The following is a 22,612-nucleotide window of genomic DNA, read 5'->3' on the forward strand; positions in this document are numbered from 1 at the left end:
GCTTGCAGAGTAATCTGTCATGTGGAAGGCTCTTATTAGTTAGTGTTGTTCTGTCCATAATTGCTTTCTGTCCTGTTGCTGTGGCATCTGTGACAGAAGAACTAAATTTATTTTTACAGTAGAAGTTTTGCATCTTTTCTCAGGTTCAGAGTCTTCCAGCAGTGCTGGGTCCTCAGGATCTCTGTCACGAACACATCAGCCTCTCCAAAGTGCACCCATTGTCCCTGGAGTTACAGCCACCTCTGCAAGCAGCATTTCCTATACCGAGAATGGGATAGGTGGCCAGGTAGTACCAAGCAACACCAGCTATATCATACTTCCACTTGAAGCTGCAGGGATACCTCCAGGAAGCATCCTGCTCAATCCACACACAGGTTAGCCTCATGGTCCTTTTCATGTTTCTGAATGTTTTAGCATCTCACACCCCTTTTTAAAAAAAATGGAACTCATTATCAAACAGTAATTATGTTTTCTGAGGATCATATGCTATGAGTGGACCTACGAACCTATGAGTGGGGCATGATATGAACCTATGAGTGGAGATATGAACCTATGAGTGGGGCATCCCATTTACACTTGACTATCTGTTCATGTGCAAATGTGATGGCTGAATCCACTGATACCTGTTTTGATATTCATATAAATAATTGATATGGACTAATTGGGTGCGCTTGCATCCAAGAAAATTTATTGAGTGTGAATGAGCTCTTATTTTACAATTTGAATATTTATCTCTTTAAATTTCAGATTTGCTTGAACATTTTCACAAGTACTAATGAGTGGGGGGAAAAATGCTAAATGCATTGCTGAAAGAATAATCAGAGAATTAATATTGAATTAATAGACTGGGACAAATGCTGAACTCTGCCAGTGCTTGTTGCCCTCTGGGCTAAGCTACATCTGTTCAAAAATAAACAGTTCAAAACATATTTTGTCATAGTCTCCTGTCGGGTATCCTGAGAAGTGTAACTTGAGGGTGCTGAGACTTATCTACTAGAGATCTTTAGCTCTCTCACATAACTCCTGTTCCCCAAGTTCTGTAGAGGAGGTTATGATAGCTAAACCAGAGTAGGTTTGTAGTTTACACAGTCTTAAATTCAGCAGTCCTTGAGGATGCTTAGAGGGTTGCCAGTGCTCAAGGCTCATTCTTATAGGAAGGTTTGGCAAATAAACATCCAACAGCATGGATTATTACCTAATAGCTATAGTCTGCATGATCTTGCTCATGAGGCCTACAGTCCAAACTCAGAGCTGTGTTTTCAGTGTGGTTTACAAACCATAATTAAAACATAGTTCCAGATACATATGTGTGATGGAATCGATGTTGATGTCACAGCTCAGCAACAGAGCCAAAATAGTAAAGAGCACAAGGACTTGCCCATGTTCATGACATGATATTTATTCAGTCATCTGAACCCACCTGTATTGTTTCTTCCTGTTGTTGAGTCAAAAGTGTAATCACTACCACAGTGGTTCTCAATCTTCCTGTGATCTTCCTGTGATCATGGCACCGCTCTTGCATGAACACCTTCCCAGCTCTCCTGGTCACTGCCATCTTGGATCTCCTGAGCTCTCATGCAATCCAGGATGGCAGTGCCTAAGAGAGCCAGGGAGAAGAGGCCTCTGGGGACATCCTGCCACAGCCCTGTGAGTTTCCCGTGGTACCTGAGGGTGCCATGATGCACAATTTGGGAGCCACTGTACTACCACATCAGTAAATTATGCATTATATTGCTATTTCATTTCAGCAACCATATCGTATCACCACCACCAATAACCAAATATACCAAAAAGCTATGTGGAAATTTAAAACATGGTTTATCAGCTCAGTGACAGAATGGGTGTTTTTTGTTTTTTTTCTTTAGCTTCCTCATTAAGAATACTTTAGTAAATGCATTTAAAAGCATTCTGGAAGGCAGTTATTGTTAGAAAGATGGACATAGGTCATACATAATACAAAACAATGCCATAAGCCTCCATAAAGCAGTAAAGCTTTTGTCTGTTCAGAATTACTATACGATGACTTCAGCTCAAATCCAATTTAAAAATCCACATTTTAAAACTGTGATTAATGAATTAATCGATAAATTGAACTAACTGATGTGCTCAACTTTGGGGGGAATCACAGGAAGCAGGAGATATTTTTAGAATAAGATAATAATTGTATTAGTGTAGAACAAGAATAGTGAATTTAGGGCGCAATCCTATCCTGCGCTGGAACACGTCAGCCAAGAGGCTTGTGCTATATCCAGTGCAGGATAGTGGCCAGAAGCGGCTTAGCCAGAGGCAAGGGGAAACTTTTCCCCTTACCCCTGGGTAAGGGCTGCTGGCCCCTATGGGTCTCCTCAAACTTGCACCACCTTTGGAGGCCGACAGCCAGGTCGACGCAACCCTCAGAGAAGAAGCCGGTGCGGAGGCTTTCGTCAGTCTGGCGCTTCTCAGAGCACTGGCCTGGCTTCCTCTCAAGAAGGCACAAATGTGCCTTTCTCTTGTCCTCAGATATATTTTTGTCTTCTAAGCTCTGTTATGATGCTTTACAATATAAATATACAATTGGTGTGGGTTCAAATGACAGATTAATTCATGCTAATTCAGACATAAATGCAATCTGACACTTCTCCTTCCTCCTGTTACTTCTTTATGCTCATATAGTAGGTGAATCCTAGTTTGTTAAATCACAAACTCCGAGCTTAGCAGACAACAAGTGAAAGTTTTAACAGAAGCAAGAATATGATGTTGCATGAAGATTGGCCCTCTACTGAGATGCTTAACTAATATGGGCAGTGCAGGATAACTTAGATCTTTTGGTTAAATACTATTGAAGAAAATGTTGCTAGTGTAGTGTTATATGTCAACAGCTTAGTGACAAAAGAAATGAATAGATGCTGCCTTTAACTTGGAATACTGTCAGTAAACTGTATCTTACGAAACTTGATGATTGTTGTAGAATATTCAGTTATAAGCCAGAAAATTAATGGCTGGATCCTATGAAGGTCCAACAGCAGCAGATCTTGCATTCCACTGCTGTAGACCCTGTTGAAGTGGTGTGAAAACTGTCACACGTGTTGGAGCCACTGGTGAAAATGGCTAGAGGTGCTTTATGTGCACCAGATTTGCCTGGTTGCTCCGCCAGCCCAATTAAGTTGGTGGTGAGGGCAAACAATGGGTAGGCTGTGGGAGGTCTGGGGAAGATTTGGGGCTTGGAGGGCAAGGGCAGGAAGCAGACTGGAAAGGGTGGATCTTGGTGACAAAGGAGTACACCAGATTCTATCCCTGACTTTTCAACTGTCCTGCCTCTTCCATTTCCTCAACGCAGTAAAATAGCTGATGTGGGTCCAAGGAGAGACCCATAGGCAATAAGGTGGCTTACCAGGAGGTAAGTAAAAAAAAAAAATTACTTCTCACTGGCTGTCTGATCACTTCACTGTATGCATTGCACACGCTGCCAGTGTGATTGCATATTGGAATATCGGATGGGATAGGATTGGGCGGTAAGTGTGCCATTCCATATCTTCCTTTGGCACTTGCTGCACTCTTAAAAACACATTAAAGACTAATTTATTTCAGGTCAACCGTTTGTAAACCCTGATGGCACGCCTGCAGTATATAACCCACCCAGCAGTCAGCAGCCACTTAGGAGCCAGATAGTTGGACAGTCTCAACAACCGCCTTCTTCCCAACAGCCTATACAACAGCCACAACAACAAATTACAAGTCACCTTGTCACACAGGTATGGCTACTGAAAAGATGTAAAGTACCTGTCTATATGGCAGCAACCAAAGAGGAATCCTGTGTGAGATCATTGAGGCAGTACAGGAAAGCATTCCCTTTCTTACAGGACTGGCCCAACAAAGTACCACAACTGAGCAATCACTTGGGATAGCAATATTTGTAGGAGAGCCAGTGAAGCAGCACATGAGATGCATCCTATTTATACCTTCAGCTGTTGCCATTGATGCAACCTGTGCACATTGCAAAGGCTCACACAGTGGAGCCTCTTCTTATCTGCAACTCGAAACTGATGGACTATATTTCAGCCTCCAAACTTAGGACTTTTGGGCTGCCAGACAGCAAAGGTAGTAACCCAGACTTTCTATGATTTTTGAATTTAAATCATGACAGAATTTGTCATAATATTGATCACGACATCATATAACATACATCTCCCAAGGTATTAAGAAATTGAAACTGGAGAAATAGTGATCTGTTATACACTCTCTGTTCAACATATGTCAAACCATTCTTAACCTTTAGCCTAGTTACAATTATATTCTGGTTATTATAGCTACTTCGTGTACAAGGCAGTTTTGAATTAGTAGGTTCTTTGCTTCTGGAATGTCTTGACTGTTAATGAGTTACCTTGACATAAGTCCTGTTTCTTACCCTCACGCAAAGCAATCTACCTGTCATGCTTGTAAGACTCACTGGTGGCACTTTGCTGGTTTGGCACTGTCGCATACCAAAAGCAATAAATGCACTTTTCATAGGTTTCAGTCTCAAGACTTGCTTCACCAGTAATTCATGCCACATTAGTCTCTGTGCTGCTGTAACTTAGCAAATGCTCACATCACTCAAGTCTTTCAGAAGCATTATAGCGGCATTGTGGCATTAAAAGAGTTATTGAGTTTCTGAGCGTTGGAGCAAATGGGCATTTTGCCATTGAATTTAACAGGATTAGGATTTCAGACACACAGGAAAAATTGCAGCACTAAAACAACTATATCTGACCTTTTGTGCCCTGTGCTGGGTGAGCTGGAAGATGTCATCTATACTTCCAAGTTATTGTTTTGACCTTAGCTCAAATTAAGAAATGTCTGTCTTACAGTAAGGGCAATAATTGAATCTGTTTTGTTCTGTTGTCTTTTCTTTCTGTCTCAGACTGTTCAGGCTCTGCAACCCTCTTCACAATCAGTCCAGTATCCAGCAGTTTCCTACCCTCCTCAGCATCTCCTGGCAGTGTCTACAACACAGCAGTTTCCTGTGGTACTGTAGATTTTTATTACTTTTTATGCGGATTGATTACATTGTCTGAGTACAGTTTGTGTTCAGGGGCATTGCTGCCCCATGAACTAGAGAGAGGGGGAGGGAGAGAGAATATAATAGTCATAAATCTCTTGTGTTGTCAATTACCCTGGAACTGCTAGCCACTTAGGCGTATCCTCTGGTCAAAAATCTTTTTTGAATGTTTTAAAAGATTTGCAACAGTGTGTTTCTGCAGTATTCCAAGCTGATGATTGTTAGGCATTATACACATGATCCCATTTCTGTGTGCTGAGAAACATTTTTGGGTCCCTATGTGCCTGTTGAACATGCTGGTTCAATTTATTCCACTTTGATATGCATGAAGACCACTAGAGATATATCTGTAGCACTTCTTCTCACCCATTAAAAAATAATTAGAGTTTATTTTTGCTGTTTTTGAACTAATTTGTATGTGTCTTGAGTGCATAGTTGTAGATTGGCCTCCTGTTAGAAAATATGTGATTTTGTGTAGCAAGGACTGAATTGTATGATTCAATAAGGTTTGTATTGGCGCAAAAGTGCATTGTATGAATTTTGTGAGCTTTATAAAAACAAAAACAAGAAAACATGAGATATTTTGCAGCTATGCAGAGGAACCATGCATTCCTGATAGAAATGGGAACATTCACATATACCTTGGACATAGCAAAATGAGCAGAAATGGTAGGAAGCAAATTGGATAGTGTACGCATTCTCAGTAATAAACTATGCATGTATAAAGTGCTATATAAACAGTAATAATAATACCCCTTTAAAGAAATATCAGCTCTCTCATAAAGAATAATGACAGTGAAGCATAGGAACAGGTCTTGGGATAAGGCATAGGTAGCAGTAATTATTTGTAATATGTTCAGGGATATATCTTGTAAAAACTTCTGGGGCAAATGCAATGTACAGGTGTGTGCCACTTAACGATGGGGATACATTCTCCAATCCCTGTCATTATGTGAGTAGGTCATTAAGTGAACATTCAGCCCAATCTAGTGCCTTTGTTGTGTAAATAGACACTCCCTGCCAGACACTAGCTGGCTGCACAGGCTACTGAAGATAGATTGTCTCTTCGTAGCATTAAGAACCTCTCTGTTGCATAAACAGACACTCTGCTGCAGGCTATGGGAGATGCAATTGCCTCATTAAGAGCATCTTTATTGTGCTTTTATCTCCGTCATATATGCGAACCGTTGTTAAGCGAACAGATGTTAAGTGGCACGCGGCTGTAACTATGTTGGGGCACAGATTTATTGTGTCATGGAAAGTAGTAATTATTATGAATAAATAAAATTGAATTATATTTTAAAAATTAGTGAATCACATTTGAAAAGTTCATTTTCATAGTGGAAAGGGCTGGGCCTCAGAAAACCTTGACCATTTGATGCTGGTAGGAGTTAACTTCTTTATCCTTTCCCTGTTTAGGAGTATGTGCATTTGCTGCTGTCAAGTTCAGTAACTTCCCAAACTCTTGTCTGATTGGACTAGACAGACAGCCAGATTTTGGCATTTTCTTACTCTCCACCTAGGTACACTAACCAGGCAATAGCTCAAGGTAAAAGCATAGGAGAATGTAAAAATGTAGTAAAGGATAAGCTGGAAGAATTTTGAGGAACACCACATGAGTTAGATGACTGGGACATGGGGCAGCCAAAATATAAAAGGCAAACTGTCCACAGGAAGCTAACTTTGACTTGCAGCTTAAACATCAAAATTAAGTTACTCTTGAGTACAGTTGACATTTTAATAGGCTGTATAAGATGGCATAGGCTTTTTTCTTGCTGCCTATTTTCTCTCATTTTCTAGCTTATGATTGACATTCTAAAACATCACGTGTTGTCTTGTATGTTAAAAAGGCAGAAACAAAACTGAATAAACCTCTAGGCTTTAGAATTTGGGGAAAAAACGGTGCCTTATAAAAATATGTTTTCATTTCACCCCAGCATACCCTCTAGAAATACAGCTCTCCCTTTTTTTCAAACAGGCAATCCTTTTTTAAGAAGGTCACTGAAAGGTTTTGAGGGCTGTATATTTCATCTCGCTGTTCATTTCAGATGTAACTTCAATAAATTACTTGCCCCAAATGAGTGGAAGTGTAGCTGGCAAACTGTATTGTAAAAAAATCTGTACCAACCAGTGGCAACTACTGTTCCCAAAATATTGGACAACCAACCCCATATTGGCTATCTCACCCTTGAGCAATCTTGCTGCCATGTCACCATACATTGTCTGGCCATCCTCATTGCTACCCCTATCATTCTGCCCCTGAGCAACCTCTTAGAGTTTCCCAGCTATCATCACCACACACAATAAACACAATGCAATGCACGTCCAGAACTACAACTCTAGTATCTGTGTAGAATTATATGTTTTATGCTGAGAATGAGGATTTTATTAAGCATCTAAAAAACAAGGCATTGTGCACCCGTAAAATTAGCAGTGACAAGTCCTTTCTGTAAGCTTAAAATCTAAACAGAGAAACACGTAAGGAAAAGGGAGGAAGCATTGGGGGATGGTAAGGAAAGGTCATGGAGGAATAGTGCTGAAAATATTAAAATCACAGCAGATTAAGGAACATTGTAGAGGAAAAAAATATAAGAAGCTTCTTAATGTGAAGAAGAGTCTGTGCCATACGGTTATCTGAGACCAGTGAATTCGAAAGATAGGATAGTACCAAGGAAAAAGGATGAATTTAAGAAACAGAGAGTAAAACCATTAGTCATCAAGAGATTGGCATTTGAAAAATGTACAGACCTTGAAAGAGTATGAACAAAAGTTAAAAGATTTGGTGACCATTCCCTGAAAGCATATCTGACACTGAATACTGATTCCCTATTAACTATTGTCATATGCACTCAAGACTCAATCAAACATCACCAAAGCAATACAGAGGGGATAACAAGATAGCTGATGTGAATTGTGGAATCTCCTCAAGATATTTTCAGAAATAGGAAATTGGTGATTTTTAAGATCACCAACAAAAGGAAAGGCAGAAACTGAAAACTGAAAGCTTCAGATGTTCCAATAACTTGTATAAATATACAGCCTCTACTGCATTGACAAATAGCATTTTTAAACATTTGGCTCCAGATCCAAAACTCCATATGTATAAGGACCATTGGAGCTTCTCTTGAGTACAAGCTTACACAGATGTGGACAGTTTGGAAACATCTCTGAATGTAATTGTTGTTTGCATGAGGAGTTGTTCATTACATTGAAATGGATAGAGAAACACTTGTATATACAGGAGCTTTGTATAGTAATTCAAGCTCCCAGGCACTCAGCCATTCTGTCTGGATGACTGTTGCCAGGATTCCTTAAAGGAATTGGCAGTGGAACATTTATCAGCAGTGGAACATTTAACTACTTAAAAACCTTTTAGGCAGTGCTTTTTCTGATCTAGTTCTTAAACACACGCATGCACGCAGAGTATGTGCTTGGGGTGGCTAGAAAGGTGCTGACATTTCCTTTTGTGGCAGGTAGGTAGGAATGATTAAATTAATACCAGGAACGGGAAAACCCAGCAGGTGTTTTCAAGCCTTAAGCAAAGTTTATCATCTAGATTTCTTGAATGGGTTTAGTTAATGAGGATGGTCTCAGTTATCTCCAGCACGATTTTTGTGGTTGCTCACTTAATTACATTTTTTGTGTGCTCAAATGTGTTCTTTCCTCCTCCTTGTGTGTGCTTGTTTGAACCCATTTTTTTGTTTTCCAAATGTTTACTGCAGAGATCTCTGTTGATCATTTTCAACTGACTTTTGCCTCACAGCGAGATGACATGACAACACAGTTTAGCCAGATGAGCTTAAGTCGTCAGTCATCAGGAGACAACCCTGATTCACCTTCTGGTCCTGTGTATCCATCACCTATAATACAGCAGTCTGCCCCGCAGACTGGTTACGTCATGGCATCGCCAAGCCAGCAGCTCCCTCCTGGAGGTTTTACAGGTTCAGGTCCACCAGTATCCCAACAAGTACTGCAGCCTCCACCACAGGGTTATGTACAACAACAACCACCTACTCAAGTAAGTGCATATTTGTGGGTACTTCCTCCCCCATCCAAAGCATTTGTTTAGATTGTATATATTTTTCATAATGCAGTAATAAAGACAATGACAAGAAAGGAATTTTTTTAAAGAAATAAATCACTATTAAATGCAGGAAAAATTTCAGCCAGTGGAAAACTTTCATAGTGGCGATTGGCGAACACTGTTAATATGGTAGGGTTTAGAACACTATATACGATAAACTGATTATTGTTATTATCACATATTGTTGCCTCATTTTGTAACATGAGGAAGGGAGATAATGACTTTCCATGAGCAAGCAAATGTACTAACTAGTTCTATGGACCAATAGTTTCTCCTGTTTCTTCAGTCCAACAATTCTTTTGGCCAGATCATACATGTACAGTATGTCACCATTAATTAACTGTAACATCATATAATGACTTCCACACATGAATGAATTGTAACAGATTAAAAACCATTAATGCAGTAGTATTGGAGACAAACTGCACCATAGGATAAATGCACAACATGTTACTTTAAACTAGTGTGTGAATGTGGATACAAAATAGGGTTTTAGGTGGGTAGGTGGCTTTATCACTTTGGCCTGCTGTGGTCACAACATTGATTGTGCCCCTTCTCCCACGTTGTTTTTTTTGGAAAATAAATTTATTGGACTTTAAAGAAACTAGTCCAAAGATTTTGCTGAGAATTAGCAAGTACAAGAAAAAGTTATAAGAGCTGGGCAGCCCAATCCTAACCTTCTCTGGCATCAGCAGGCCAACTGGCCTGTGCCATATCCAGCACAGGTTAGGATATGGCTGTGGGGCAAATCAGAGTAAGTGGATCAGCCTTACTCCAGCCACCTCAATGGGGCTAGTCTGATCTGCGCGATCGAAGTCTCTGGCACAGATCCGAGCAGCCCTGTATAATGCCAGGAGAGGGGTTAGGATTTGGCTGAAGTGTCGGAGGCTGATCCCACCCGCCTCCCAGGCCCAGTTCACCCGCTGGCCTGCCTATTGCTCACCCTCCCTGCGCCCCAAAACACCCCAGTTCCATTGTTCCCCTACCCTCCCAAAACCCCGCACCAGCCTCCCCAGGCCGGAATGAACTTACCTTCCTGGGGTGATGCAGAGGATGGATTTGGTCTCCATGGGCCGTTGCGCATCCTCGCGCTGGCCCAGCCAACTCCTGAGGAGGCGCGAACGTGCCTTACAGCACATTTGCAACACTCCTGGGCTGGTGTAAGGGATCTGCACCAGCCCAGTACCTCATCTGGATTGTGCCCTGTGTGACATATGTGTATGCGTGAAGTAGTCCTTTAAGGACGTTAAAGGACAGTGCTTTGAATGCTGATGTGATGCAGAAGACTTCTGCACATGTATATTGCAGTACAAAGTGAACAGCACCTCCATGGCACCCTGTTTTTCCTGTACATTGAGACAGAGCTACTGCATAGCTTCTGGGAGAAATACTAATAACCATGAATCATTCTTAATTGACTTGCATGTGTTAAGACACAGCAGATCTGTAATGTACCTGCCCTCCTGAAGATTGATTTGGCTTTACTATTTTTCACTAAACATCACTGGATGCCTCCTGGGTCTCCCCACAGAGTAAAGTGATTATTGTCATGGTGCAAAGTGTCCAGATAATTTTCTAGCCAAATTTTACCACATGCATTTTTATTAAAAAGAGAGATTTCCAAACAGAATTAAAGCAAGCTGCATCAAAAGAGCACCTCTACATACTGAAATCTAATTACCAGCATTCTACACACCCCTCTCTATTTCTCTATTTTTAATCTCCTGTAATTTATTTTTTTTTAAAGCTCATCATTTCATCCCCTGATTTAAATTTTGCTGAAGGTTTTTTATGACTCGGACAGCTGCATTTTTTAGCTTCTTGCTATCTCTCATCAGTATTAGTTGTGAGATTTCTAGAGAGGCTGGTGCTTTGTTATTAATGACAGTGTAGAGAATTAAAGTATATATGTGGATAATTCATGTTTGTGCTAGAGTAGTTAAACCTACTGTAATCTTTTTCTTCCTTGTTCCTGCTTCTCACATTAATTTTAGAACATACTTATTTTTGAAATAAAGAGTTCTGCTTTGAACTTTAGGAGAAAAAACAACAAGAAAGTGTTCAGTGTGTTCCAAAAATATTAGCAATGTGCCTGTCATTTTACAGGTGGAATGTGCAGGAGCTTGTATATTAAAGTACCCTTATTGGAGAGGACTAGGTTGCCTTGTATCAGGATGGAAGAGGGTAAGCTTATCAGTGCATCAGTGCTTACTAGTACTTAAGAAGTCAGGCAACCAAATCCTGAGCTTACCAGTGCTTGCTGGAGCTGGAGCACCAAAGCAGCTACCACTGTATCCAGCGGGCTCCTGGAAGCTGCTGGGAGTCTCCTTGGGGAAGGGGACTTTTGTTCCCTTCCTCTGAGGAAACCTCCAAGTCCCACAGTGAGGCATCTCAAGTCTGCACCAGTTATTTTGCCGGCATAGTCTTGAGAGACTCCATGTCAGGCCTTCTGGCCCAACACAGAGTTCAGGATCCGACAGAGCCCAGTTATTGAGGATCATACTGCCTCCCACTTGTAGTTCCATGCTGGGTTATGCTTCTTGCAGTTCAACACTACTTAATTACTTATGCGGTGATGCAGCTGTGCCAACTTGGTGCCTACTGAATCTCACAGGGGTGTATTGAACTTTGGAGTCCTCCTGAGGATAATGGAACAATTGTTGACCTCCTCGGGGTAAAGGAAACAGTTGGCGGACACAGCTGCTTCTGATACTGTCCCTTTCCCAACCTTGACCCACCCTCTTCCCTGCCCCATTCCTTCCCTTCCCAGCCCTAGTCTTCTCCCTCCTCCCAAGCCCCTGCACTTATCTACCAGCAGCAGCAAGCACCCCCATTCCACTGGTGCATCGACCAGGCCACTCACAATAGTGGCCGAGCTGCGCTGAATGGTTTGTCGCCATTTGCAATAGTTGTAAAGTGCCTTATGCCACTGGAATAAGTTTTCCGGCAGCAAAAGACCCAAATAGGATTGGGCCATTGGTTACTCTGGCTATTCAAATGTTGTGTTATATGCAACTACAAAATGTTTATACCTGGGCATGCATTTCCATGTGAATGACTGTACCATTCTGAGAGATCAACAATCCATATACGATCTACCCAGATCGTATCTATAGTGAATAGAACAGCAGTTCCCAAACTGTGACCCAGGAACTTCCATGCATTTATTACTTCACCTTGCAAAATGTTGTGATTTAAACATCCTCATTATACATCAGTATGAAATTATTTTTTGGTACCATGAAGTTCTGGTGTAAAATTTGGTATCGTAATGGAGAAGCTTCTGCGTAAATGTCTAATTGGTTTCTATAATTATAGCAGCCAAGAGGCTTGTCTTCTGTCAGGATCCAGCACTGTGGAATTCAGCTGACAATAGACAATTTGTGAGCAAGTCCAGTCAGTGTGAGATTATCTTTGAAGGAAATTGTCTGAACTGGCGCGCCTGAAGATATCTCACATTAATATATTAAAGTTTAATTATGATTGCCTTTACAGCTGCTTTCAAATCTCAGTTCCTTATTCTGCATTAAAGGAGGACCAGATAGAGGTTTAAAACAGGATGGAAAGCATTTATTCTTCACTTGCCTTTTCTGTGTGTCCTGCACTGTCACAGGATTATCTTAAAAACTAAGGGCACAATCCTGAGGTGCCCTTGGGTCGGTGTAAGTCCCTTGCACTGGTCCAGGAGGGTCGCAGACATGCCGACAGAGGGACCAGCCTTGCGTTGGCCAAGCTTGGCCGACGCAAGGCTCCGGGGTGGGCGGGAGGAGGCGGGAGGAAGGCTTTCTGGGACGAAGGAGGGTGGAAGGTGGATGGCCCCGGGGGGTGGGCGGGCAGGGACATGGCAGTTATGTTGGATTCCAACCCTGTTCCCCGAGCAGCATGGAGCGGCTTCAAGTTACTCCGCTTTCCTTGGATTTGTGCCACCTCAGGAGGTGGCGCAAGTCCAAGGAGACTCATAGGGGCTGCAGTGCCTTACCTAAGCTTCAGCTAAGCCACTGTGGTGCCCTATCTCGCACTGGATACAGTGCAAGCCTCCTGACTTGCCTGTTCTGGTGCAAGATGGAATTGCTTCCTTAACTGTTCCTTTTCACTGTCCAGACTCTTATCTGATTCTTCTGTGGCAAGCTAATGGCCATAAAATAGAGGAGGCTGGTTTTCCATGTCCCTTCTATAGGGTCAATTCCCACTTTACCTTGCAGGACAATCTGCTCCTTGCTCATAGGGACTTATTCAATGCACTTCGTGTGAGAAAGAGCAAGATTTCCAGACACTTTCATTTTCCAGTGGCTTGATAAGCTTTGTCTGAAGCTGTGTGTTCTTGCAGTAAGACAAGTGTAAGACTTGGGTACTCCCTGTGCCTCTCAGTGTTCCCTTACCACTGCGCCAAAGAGCAGCATATAATGTGAATTTCCCGCTAACTGGCAAAGAGGCACCTTTTACAGTGTTATCCTCTTATATTTAGCAACAGGAGAACAACTGTCCTTCTTCACACCAGCATGGATCTTTTCCAGTGGCTGTTGCTGGTATCTCTTCTCCATCTCTTTTTAGACTGTAAGCCCTTTGATTTGATTTTATTATATAAACCACTTTGTGAACTACTCTTATTGAAAAGCAGTATACAGTGGTACCTCACATAACGAGTGCCCCGCGCAGCGAAAAACTCGCAGAACGAAAGCGTTTTGCGAAGTCTGGTAACTCGCACAACGAATTTTTATGACCCGTGCTTCGCAAGACAAATTTTTTTTTGTTTTGTTTTGGTTTGACTTAAGGGGAGGATCTTCATGCCAGTTTATGATCCCCTTCACCCTAGTAAGGGGCGGATCTTCATGTCAGTTTATGATCCACTCAGTATCTCCCCCATCGCTCATTCACCCTCTCACTGCCCCATTTCCTTCATGTTTCCCCCCATGATCACGGCAAAAGCAAGCAATTGAGTGCAGCTGCTCTGTCCTCCCCAGCTTAGAGCACAATCCTGTGCGTGTCTCCTCAGAAGTAAGTCCCATTGTGCTTACTCCCAGGAAAGTGTGCACAGGATTACAGCCTTCAAGCTCCCCACTCAGCACCCCCCCCCGTTTTTGAAATCCTCTGTACAGTATGTATGCCTTTAAAGAGCACTTAATAAACACTTTGTAAACCAAATTTGACTTTGTTCTGACTTTTCTTGCCATAGGAACGCATTAATTAAATTTCAATGCATTCCTATGGGAAAACGCGCTTCGCAAAACAAAAAACTTGCATAACGAAAGGACTCGCGGAACGGATTAATTTCGTTATGCGAGGCACCACTGTATTCCTAATAATATTCCTAATAATAATAAAGCTCCCACCAAATTCCAAAATAGTATGAAAAACTTTGAAAAAGAAAGTTCAGCCAGCCAGCCAGTTTCACAAACTTCAAGTGGGCCTCTCAGTCTGATGAGTTCTTCCCTTTCATTAGGCACCTCTTCTCATGGCAATTTTCCTGGTCTTACAAATCCATCTTTCTAAGTAGCCTTTTTTATTCTTTTCCTCCCTTCTGTGCAAAGTCACCTTGGACCTGCATTCCTTCTTCTCATGCATCTCCTTTGGGTTCTCTTATTTTTTGTCTTTGCAATCATCTCTGATTCATGAAGCAGTTTGTGATTTTGCCTCTGACATTATATTCCTTTCTATGTTAGCATTGGTGAGTTGAAGAATATCCATCTGGGGGTTGACCAGAAAGCAAACTGGAGCTAAGTAACTTTTTAAAAAGAGGATTTTTAGAAAAACCTTTTTACTTTGTGTATACCTTCTGACCTGGTATGGGTATTCTTGGACTCACATCAGCTATGGAGCTGGCATAGGTCCAAGGGGAGCCAGGGGGTGTAATGGGTCGGGATTATGGGGGTAGGATCTGGCATTCACGACTGTCACCAGATCTGTTCCTAGTTCCTCCCCTGGAATGCCCCAAGCCTCCCCATACCTGCCATGACCCACCAATCTCCCACCAACTTACCAGCATTCAGTTACTTGTCAACTTACCAGTTGCTCGGCATTCAGGTGTTGCACATAGGGGTTGCCAGCCATTCATGCTGGCAGCCCTATTCTGCACACCAGTACTGCAGCTGCCCTGCCTTCTGAGTTCCACCAGCGGAAGATCCAGATAAGATTGGGCAGTAAGAATGCCTTGCTTACATTCCTTATAATGACATTTTTCTGTAGTTCATGTGTTTAAAATATTTCATATATTGTAACTGAAAATTAATAACATTCCACTTGTTAGAGTTATTTTTTATGTTTTAAAAAATCATTGCGCATCTTTTCTTCAAGACGTCAAGAAACCATCATTAGAGAAATCATTTTGCTTATGAACAAACTGATTTACTTGTGGTATGTGGGAACAGAGTTTGTGTAGGTTTAGATATTTATTCATAGTCTTTCTCTTTTTCCACAGATGCCTGTGTATTATTATCCATCCGGTCAATACCCTACCTCAGCAACTCAGCAGTACAGGCCAATTGCCTCAGTTCAATACAATGCACAACGGAGTCCGCAACTACCACAGACTGCACAACAAGCAGGTATTCAGGTGTCTATTCCTTGTTGCTTCATTTACAGCCTTTAAGTTCTATTTCTGGATGAACTCATTGGTGCCAGTTCAGTCAATATGTGTATGTTGGGGAAGGACACCCTATGTCCCAAAATATCATCCCTGATCCCATGTGAACCCTCAAATTCTTACCTAAACCAAAGCCTTGACCATATTTGTTTCTAAAAACAAAATTCTGAGGCAGGCTTGCCTCCTCTACGCAGACATTTCTCTGAGAAAGCTTCGTGCTAGAATTGAGCTGGCTATCTTGTATTTCCCAAAAAATACTTTTAATGGATGTATGTGTATGATTCAAGAAGAAGTGATGATGTAAAAATCAGATATCTGTGCTAATTGTGGAAAGGATATCCCATTATCCTAATCTGGGATGGGAGATAACGTGTTCCCTTTCATATCAGGTTGACTTTATTTCTCCTTATATATTTTTCAATTTTCTAAACTTATATAATTTATTTGGGGGGGGGGGGGGAGAAGAGACCTATGGCTCAATCCTGTCCACCTGCATCACCAGCACAATGCACATTCTGCCAACCGAAGTGCAATTATCTAGCAGAAGTGGTGTTCCACCAGCAAGTGCAACAAGACCACCAGTGCAATGACTGGTGGCCACACTTGCAGGCTGGAGGGGATGTCACCATCCACCAGTGCTGATGATTTGGCTGTGGGGCTGGGTGGTGAGAGGAATGGGGCGTGCCTGGGCAGGGAGGAAGTGGGGCAGGGTGAAGGCAGGAGGCGATGGAACTAGTGGCAATGGCACATGCCAGATCTTATCCCCTCTTTTGTAAACCTCCCCACCCTTTTTCTCTCCTCAGACATATGTCACCAAAATAAGTGGTATATGTCAGAGGAGACCCATAAGTGGCTTGAGAGCTTACTTGGAGGTAAGTACAAATTTCTTTTTTTTTTACTTCAGTTTGCCTTCAGGTCCCTTCCCCCCAACCTATCATTTAGCATACACCTCTTTGGTGTGTAGGGGTAGATTTAAAATCTAAACTGGTTCATTTGAAAATATCTAACAATAACTGAAGAACATTCTTTTCTGTGTTTTTTTTTAACCCTGACTCTACAAGCCAATATGTTAAAGCATCTGTACTTAAAGTACTGGATCAAAACTAGAGCATGAAGTAAATTATTGGAATGGCTAATATTTCATTGACTTTTGTATATCGTCATTATATGAGGCGCTTAAATCTGTTAAAGCAATTGACCTGTAAGGAGAACAAAAAGGGGGATTATTGCTTGTATTGGCCTCAAACTCTGAAATACTGAGAAAGCCATCCAGAATGTGCTGTGGTAGTGTCATTCTATTTCCCAATTTGCCTTTTTGGGATAGTCATCATAAACACAGCAGGTGTCAAGACTCTTTGAAGTCAATGTGTTAACCAGTTGGTGCAGATTCCTACAGTGATGTGCAGTTGGAAGGGGGGCCGTTACACTGTAAGAGAGTGAGTAGCAGGTCTCACAGTGAACCGGTCTCTTTTTCTACTGTGTCACGTCGCTCCTAATTGTGGTTGACATAGAAAGAAAGTTGCTGGTGTAGGTTGGTTTATTTGCACCGGTGCGATGTTTATTGCATTGATATTAAACAGAACTTAAGAATATAGAAGAAGGAAGAATCATTGATTGCCTAGTTCTCCAGTTTACACCTGTCTGATTTCATGATACAAACAAAGAAAAGGAAAAGAGGAAAAGATGTGCTGTCGAAAAGTTTTATTGCATGGCTCCAAAATACTAATTCTTTGATAGGAAGTTTTGGTGAAATTCATGATAAAAACAAAAAGCAACTTGTCCCCAAAAAGGTTTAATATACAGGGTTTATAAAGTACAACTACAACCTAGATGGTCTGACATGGAGAAGATCTCCAAGGTGGTGCATCAGTCATTCCTCTCCTCACCTTTGAAATATAATCAGTTGTGGGATTATTGTTCTCTCATCATTCATAATTTATGTTTAACTACCCCAGTGAATGGTGATAATTGATTTCTGTGATCGTTATTTATCATGATGCTCAAGAAAGCTTTTTTTAACAACTTCAGTGCTTTGCTATATTGGTTTGAGTGAGAATAATTAGTATTGGTAACATGCTTTTCCTCATTTTGTGTTTTTACCATGTGTGATGGAGAGGGTTACGTGTTCATATACTCAAAAACAATGTCTCATTCTGCTTCAGTTGCCTGAACAGCAGTGTTCCATATTTATTACTAATTTACATTAGGTCTTTCAACCTAAATGAAAAATATATGGTATGAAATTATCTTCTTCTACTCTGTGATTCTTAATCCATATTTAATCTATTTAATTGTGCATCAGTAATATGGAGATTGCATTAAAGAGAGCATTCATGGTACATTCTGAACTATATCAACTGTTTTAAGAAGTTATTTGATCATCACCCGTTTGCCTAATATGCTGTATTTGAGTTGAAATGCGGTATGGAACATCAGTCATTTAGGTTGTTTCAATGAAATGAAAATTACAGCCCAATCCCAACCTGCCCTGGAGCAGGCAGGCCAGCAGGCCTGTTCTGCATCCAAAACAGGATTGGGGCTGAAAGCAGCTCAGCCTGGGGCAAAAGAAACCTTCCCCTTACCCCAGGTAAAGCAGAAGCAGCCCCAATGGGGCTCCTCAGGTCTGCACATCCTAAAGAGGTGGTACAGATCCCAGTAGCCCAGTGCCAGATCTTGGTCCTGCCCCCCACACTCCCTCCACCCCAAAATTCTTCCCTCCCACCCTCTCCACACTCTCCCCCCAGATCCCTGCACTGGCTGAGCTCAGCCAGTGCGGGTTTACTGTTTAGGCTGGCTGAGCCTCCCTCCTCCAGAGATGGCACAAAAGTGCTTTTTGGCACTTTTGCAACCGTCATGGGCTGGCACAAGTGACTTGCACCAGCCCAGGGCACTTTCTGGATTGCGCCCTTAGTCATTTAAGAAAGAAAGCTTTCTCTGTACACCCCCTCCCATATTTGAATGACAATATACAGATCAGTAAAATCTCCAGAAAGAGTGCTCTATACCAGGGGTGCCCAAACCCCGGCCCGGGGGCCACTTGCGGCCCTCGAGGCTTCTCAATGCGGCCCTCAGGGAGCCCCCAGTCTCCAATGAGCCTCTGGCCCTCCAGAGATTTGTTGGAGCCCGCACTGGCCCAACGCAACTGCTCTCAGCGTGAGGGCAACTGTTTAACCTCTCGCATAAGCTGTGGCTTGAGGGCTCCCTCCACTGCTTGTTGTTTCACCTCTGTGATGCAGTAGTGGCAGCAAAGGAAAGGCCAGTCTTGCTTTGTGCAAGGCCTTTTATAGGCCTTGAGCTATTGCAAGACCTTCATTCATTCATATAAGTTCATCTTTAATATATTCATTTATGTAAACTTATGTAAATTTATTCAAATTTTAAATGTAAATTAATTCTTTTTTCCCCCCGGCCCTCGATACAGAGTCAGACAGCTGATGTGGCCCTCCTGCCAAAAACTTTGGACACCCCTGCTCTATACCATGAGTATTCCTTGTAGCATGTGTTGATTGTTACGTAGAAAAAAAGTTATGTATAACAATCTGCAGCTCTATTCCATATTTTTTCAATGTATAATAACCTATTTGTGCTTTCCAAATGCTTTGCTTCACAACGTATGGGTTTCTGTATTTTGTTCAGAGGCAATTAGATGACACGTTTTATTACACTAACCTTTTTGAAATGTCTCTCATAGAAAGATGCACATACTATTTGGGAGAGAGGTGCCCAAAAAATGACAAAAAGGCTGCATCCCAGCTGTATCCGTGTGAGCGCTGGTAACAAAATCCTCTGTGTGTCCTACTATAGCTTCCACAACCTATTCAGAGGGATGAACGAACCTTCAGCCTTCCTTCCTTTCTTGAAAACTGTAACTTACAAAACCCAATAGACAGAAAGTGTTCTAGGGATTTGCTCAGGTTTCCAAGCCATCCTCCCTCCTGGCAGGCTATGGATGTGGGCTCTGGCCGCTGGAGAAACAACTTTTAATGTCCAGCCACAATCCGTACAGGGCAAGAGTATTTCACTGCTTTATTAAATGTTTTCAGTACTCATCTAAAAGGATCATAGAATTGCAGGCTTGAACCTTTGGGGAAAAACTGTTGGCTCATGCCCTTGTACAAGCAGAAACAAAATGCCATCTTTCAGTGAGAAGTCAAGCTAATTGAAGTACAGTAATATGTCCTACCACTCATGGTACTGTTCTAATGAAACCTTTGAATTCCACTTGGTAAAATTAGGTCTATGAATTTAGACAGGGTTTCAAAGTCTCTCTCTCTCTCTCTCTCTCTCTCTCTCTCTCTCTCTCTCACACACACACACACACACACACACACACACACACACACACACACACACATTCTCTCTCCCTCCCTCAGTAGAGGGGAGGCTTCTACCATTTACACTTTATGATTCATAGAACTTACCCATGTTATATCAATTAATTTCAAAGGTAGAATTGAAGGCCAGTATTTGAACAGCACAGAAACAAAACAGAAGGCTAAATAATTCCATGCACACAAGAGGCATGCTGGATAGTGAGGTATTCTGGTTAATAAGAGGTTGTTGCAGAACAGCACCTTCCCTGAGGATTTAGTGCCATTTGCTCTTTCTAGGGGAAAGTGGGAATCTAAGAGGAAGCTGAAGCAGTCTAGCAATACCCATGGGAATGGAAGCAGCGCATACTAGCCGCATCACAAATGCAATGAAAAGTCCTGAGCCTGAAGACTGACTATATTATAAAAAGAAAGTTCAGCTGCCCATTGGGGTTTTGGAAGCTTTCATCTCTCTTGCAAATTTTTGAAAGTGTCTAGTTTTCCCACTGTGGGATACAGAGATCAAGGCAAGCTCTGATAACTAGCAATTTGTTTTTGTTTTCCTCAGAAAAGGTCTGCTTTTGAGTAGAGCAGTATTGATGACTTCTGCAGCAATTGGCTGAAACAAAATGTCAGTGTGGTATCCATAATGGCTGAGGGAGTGTGTATTTTCTCCTGGCTGTGGAAGGAGAGCAATATGAAGTTAAAATGGCTCCAGGGCAGAAAGAAAAGATGAGCTCACCTAAAATTAGATTACAATCTGACAGCAATAAATCATTTTGCAAGAAGGATGAGAACTTGTGAGCATGTGTATGCTTTTAAAGAGTACAACATGCCTGTAAAAAAAAAAAATGAAGCAGGTTTCTAGGGGACTCTGCTTCACAAAAGATTCATCATAGGAGTACCATTTACCATTTAAATTGTCTACCTGTGAGAAAGCTATTTAAGTAACTTAATATAATTCCTTGTCTTAGCCTTTGAATTGATTCATTGCACAGTAACATAGTAAAAAATATTTCTTGTCTATCTGTGGCACAACCTGCATTATCCAGAGTCGATTAAAGGGCCCTCCCATTACCCTGATTTGCCATAGAGCTAGCAGGAGCCACATAAGACCTATCATTATTATGCAGTACAGTTACTGTAGTTTTGCTTTGGTGCTTTAATTTGGATTTTGGCGAAAACCGATCAGGATAAGCTTCCAAGAGAGTCAGCCACCCCCAGGCATACCTCTGCAAGCACCCTCTCCATTCACATTTGAGCATTACAATGTAATGATTACATGTAAGACTTTGACCCCTGCATTACATGTAAGACTTACATAATGAGAGCCACAATGCAGAATACCAAAGTACAGGGGAATGGAAGCACCAACAAACTTCTTAACCACAAGCGTTGTGCCACCAAAACACTCGTTCTGGTGGCATAACGTGGTGTTAGGATCAGGCTGTGGGTAATTAATGCTTTTTATTTGTTCATTTTTAAATCATTTCTGTCATTTTAAACCTGCTTTTTCTTCAATATTTGTTTAAAAGGCGATTCATAAATTCAGAGGTAAATAAAAAATAGAGACTTACAAGAATATTGCCCATGTCTCTTGAAAATAAAGCAACTACTAGGAATGTTCTTTGCATTCTTTTACATTAATATGGGGCTACATGGAAGATAAATGATGAAACTTCCAATTACCCTGATTCAAATAACCAAATTATACTGCTCCATTTACTGTGACAGTTATGTGATATTGATTTTCTATAACATGTACAAATAATATTTTGAATGGTATTATTCATCTTAGTTTCTTGTTTGTCGATTATTTAATTCAATCTCATTTCTCCAAAATTCCATTCTAAAGAGTTTCTGGTTAAGTAACTAACAGCCCAATCCTGAGCTGCTCAGTGCACGAGGCTGCAGCAGCACTGAAAATGGCTGCTGCTGCATCCGGCGCACGCCAGGCAACCTCCACCTCCTTCTCAGGAGAAGGGGACTTTTGTCCCTTTCCCCTGGGTAAACCGAGTAGCCCCGCAATGGGGCTACTCGATTCTACGTCAACCCAAAGGCTGGCGTAGAATGAAAAGCCTCCATATTGAGTGGCCAGTCTGACAAGGAGGTTCTGGATCCAGTGGAACAAAGTCCCACCAGTCCCACCTCGCTCCCTCCCCCCAGCAAGCCTCCTCACCGCCCTCTGCCCACTATGCACTCATCTCCCCCCACCCCGGAACGCCTCCTTCCCACCTCCCCCCACACCCCCACCTACCTCTCTGCTGCTTGGCGGTCTGCACAACCACTGAGCGGTGGAGCTCTGGCATTCTACCAGTGCTAGCCCAGTCCCAGCCAGCGCTGGGCTAGCAATGGTGCTGGGGCCTGCAAACATGCCTTATGGCACATTTGCGACAATGCGCGCTGGTGGTAAGCTGGCATGCACTCCTTAGGATTGGGCCCTAAATTTGTCAAACAAGGCCAGGTTTCTTGAACAGAAAAGTTGCATGCCATATTCCTGTATTCTTATCAAGTAGTACTGTACAAATTGCATTTCTGCCACTGTCAGTATTTTATTTTTGAACTTTGACATTTTCTTGTGAGTAGTTTGAAACCATTGGCGCCTGGCTCTCCTGGCTGCA

At 42.0% G+C, this 22,612-nt stretch overlaps 1 protein-coding gene across 1 annotated transcript in view; it reads left to right on the forward strand.

Moving 5' to 3' along the window:
* Window positions 1-22,612, forward strand: part of ARPP21 (cAMP regulated phosphoprotein 21) — a 122,529-nt gene that overhangs the window by 63,106 nt on the left and 36,811 nt on the right. The window contains exons 13-17 of the mRNA XM_066627365.1: window positions 144-374; window positions 3,568-3,731; window positions 4,880-4,984; window positions 8,781-9,035; window positions 15,517-15,643. Of these exons, the coding sequence (XP_066483462.1) occupies window positions 144-374; window positions 3,568-3,731; window positions 4,880-4,984; window positions 8,781-9,035; window positions 15,517-15,643 (882 nt within the window). The remainder of the gene's footprint in view (window positions 1-143; window positions 375-3,567; window positions 3,732-4,879; window positions 4,985-8,780; window positions 9,036-15,516; window positions 15,644-22,612) is intronic.

Source organism: Tiliqua scincoides, chromosome 5 (assembly GCF_035046505.1).
Source record: "Tiliqua scincoides isolate rTilSci1 chromosome 5, rTilSci1.hap2, whole genome shotgun sequence".
NCBI lineage: Eukaryota > Metazoa > Chordata > Lepidosauria > Squamata > Scincidae > Tiliqua > Tiliqua scincoides.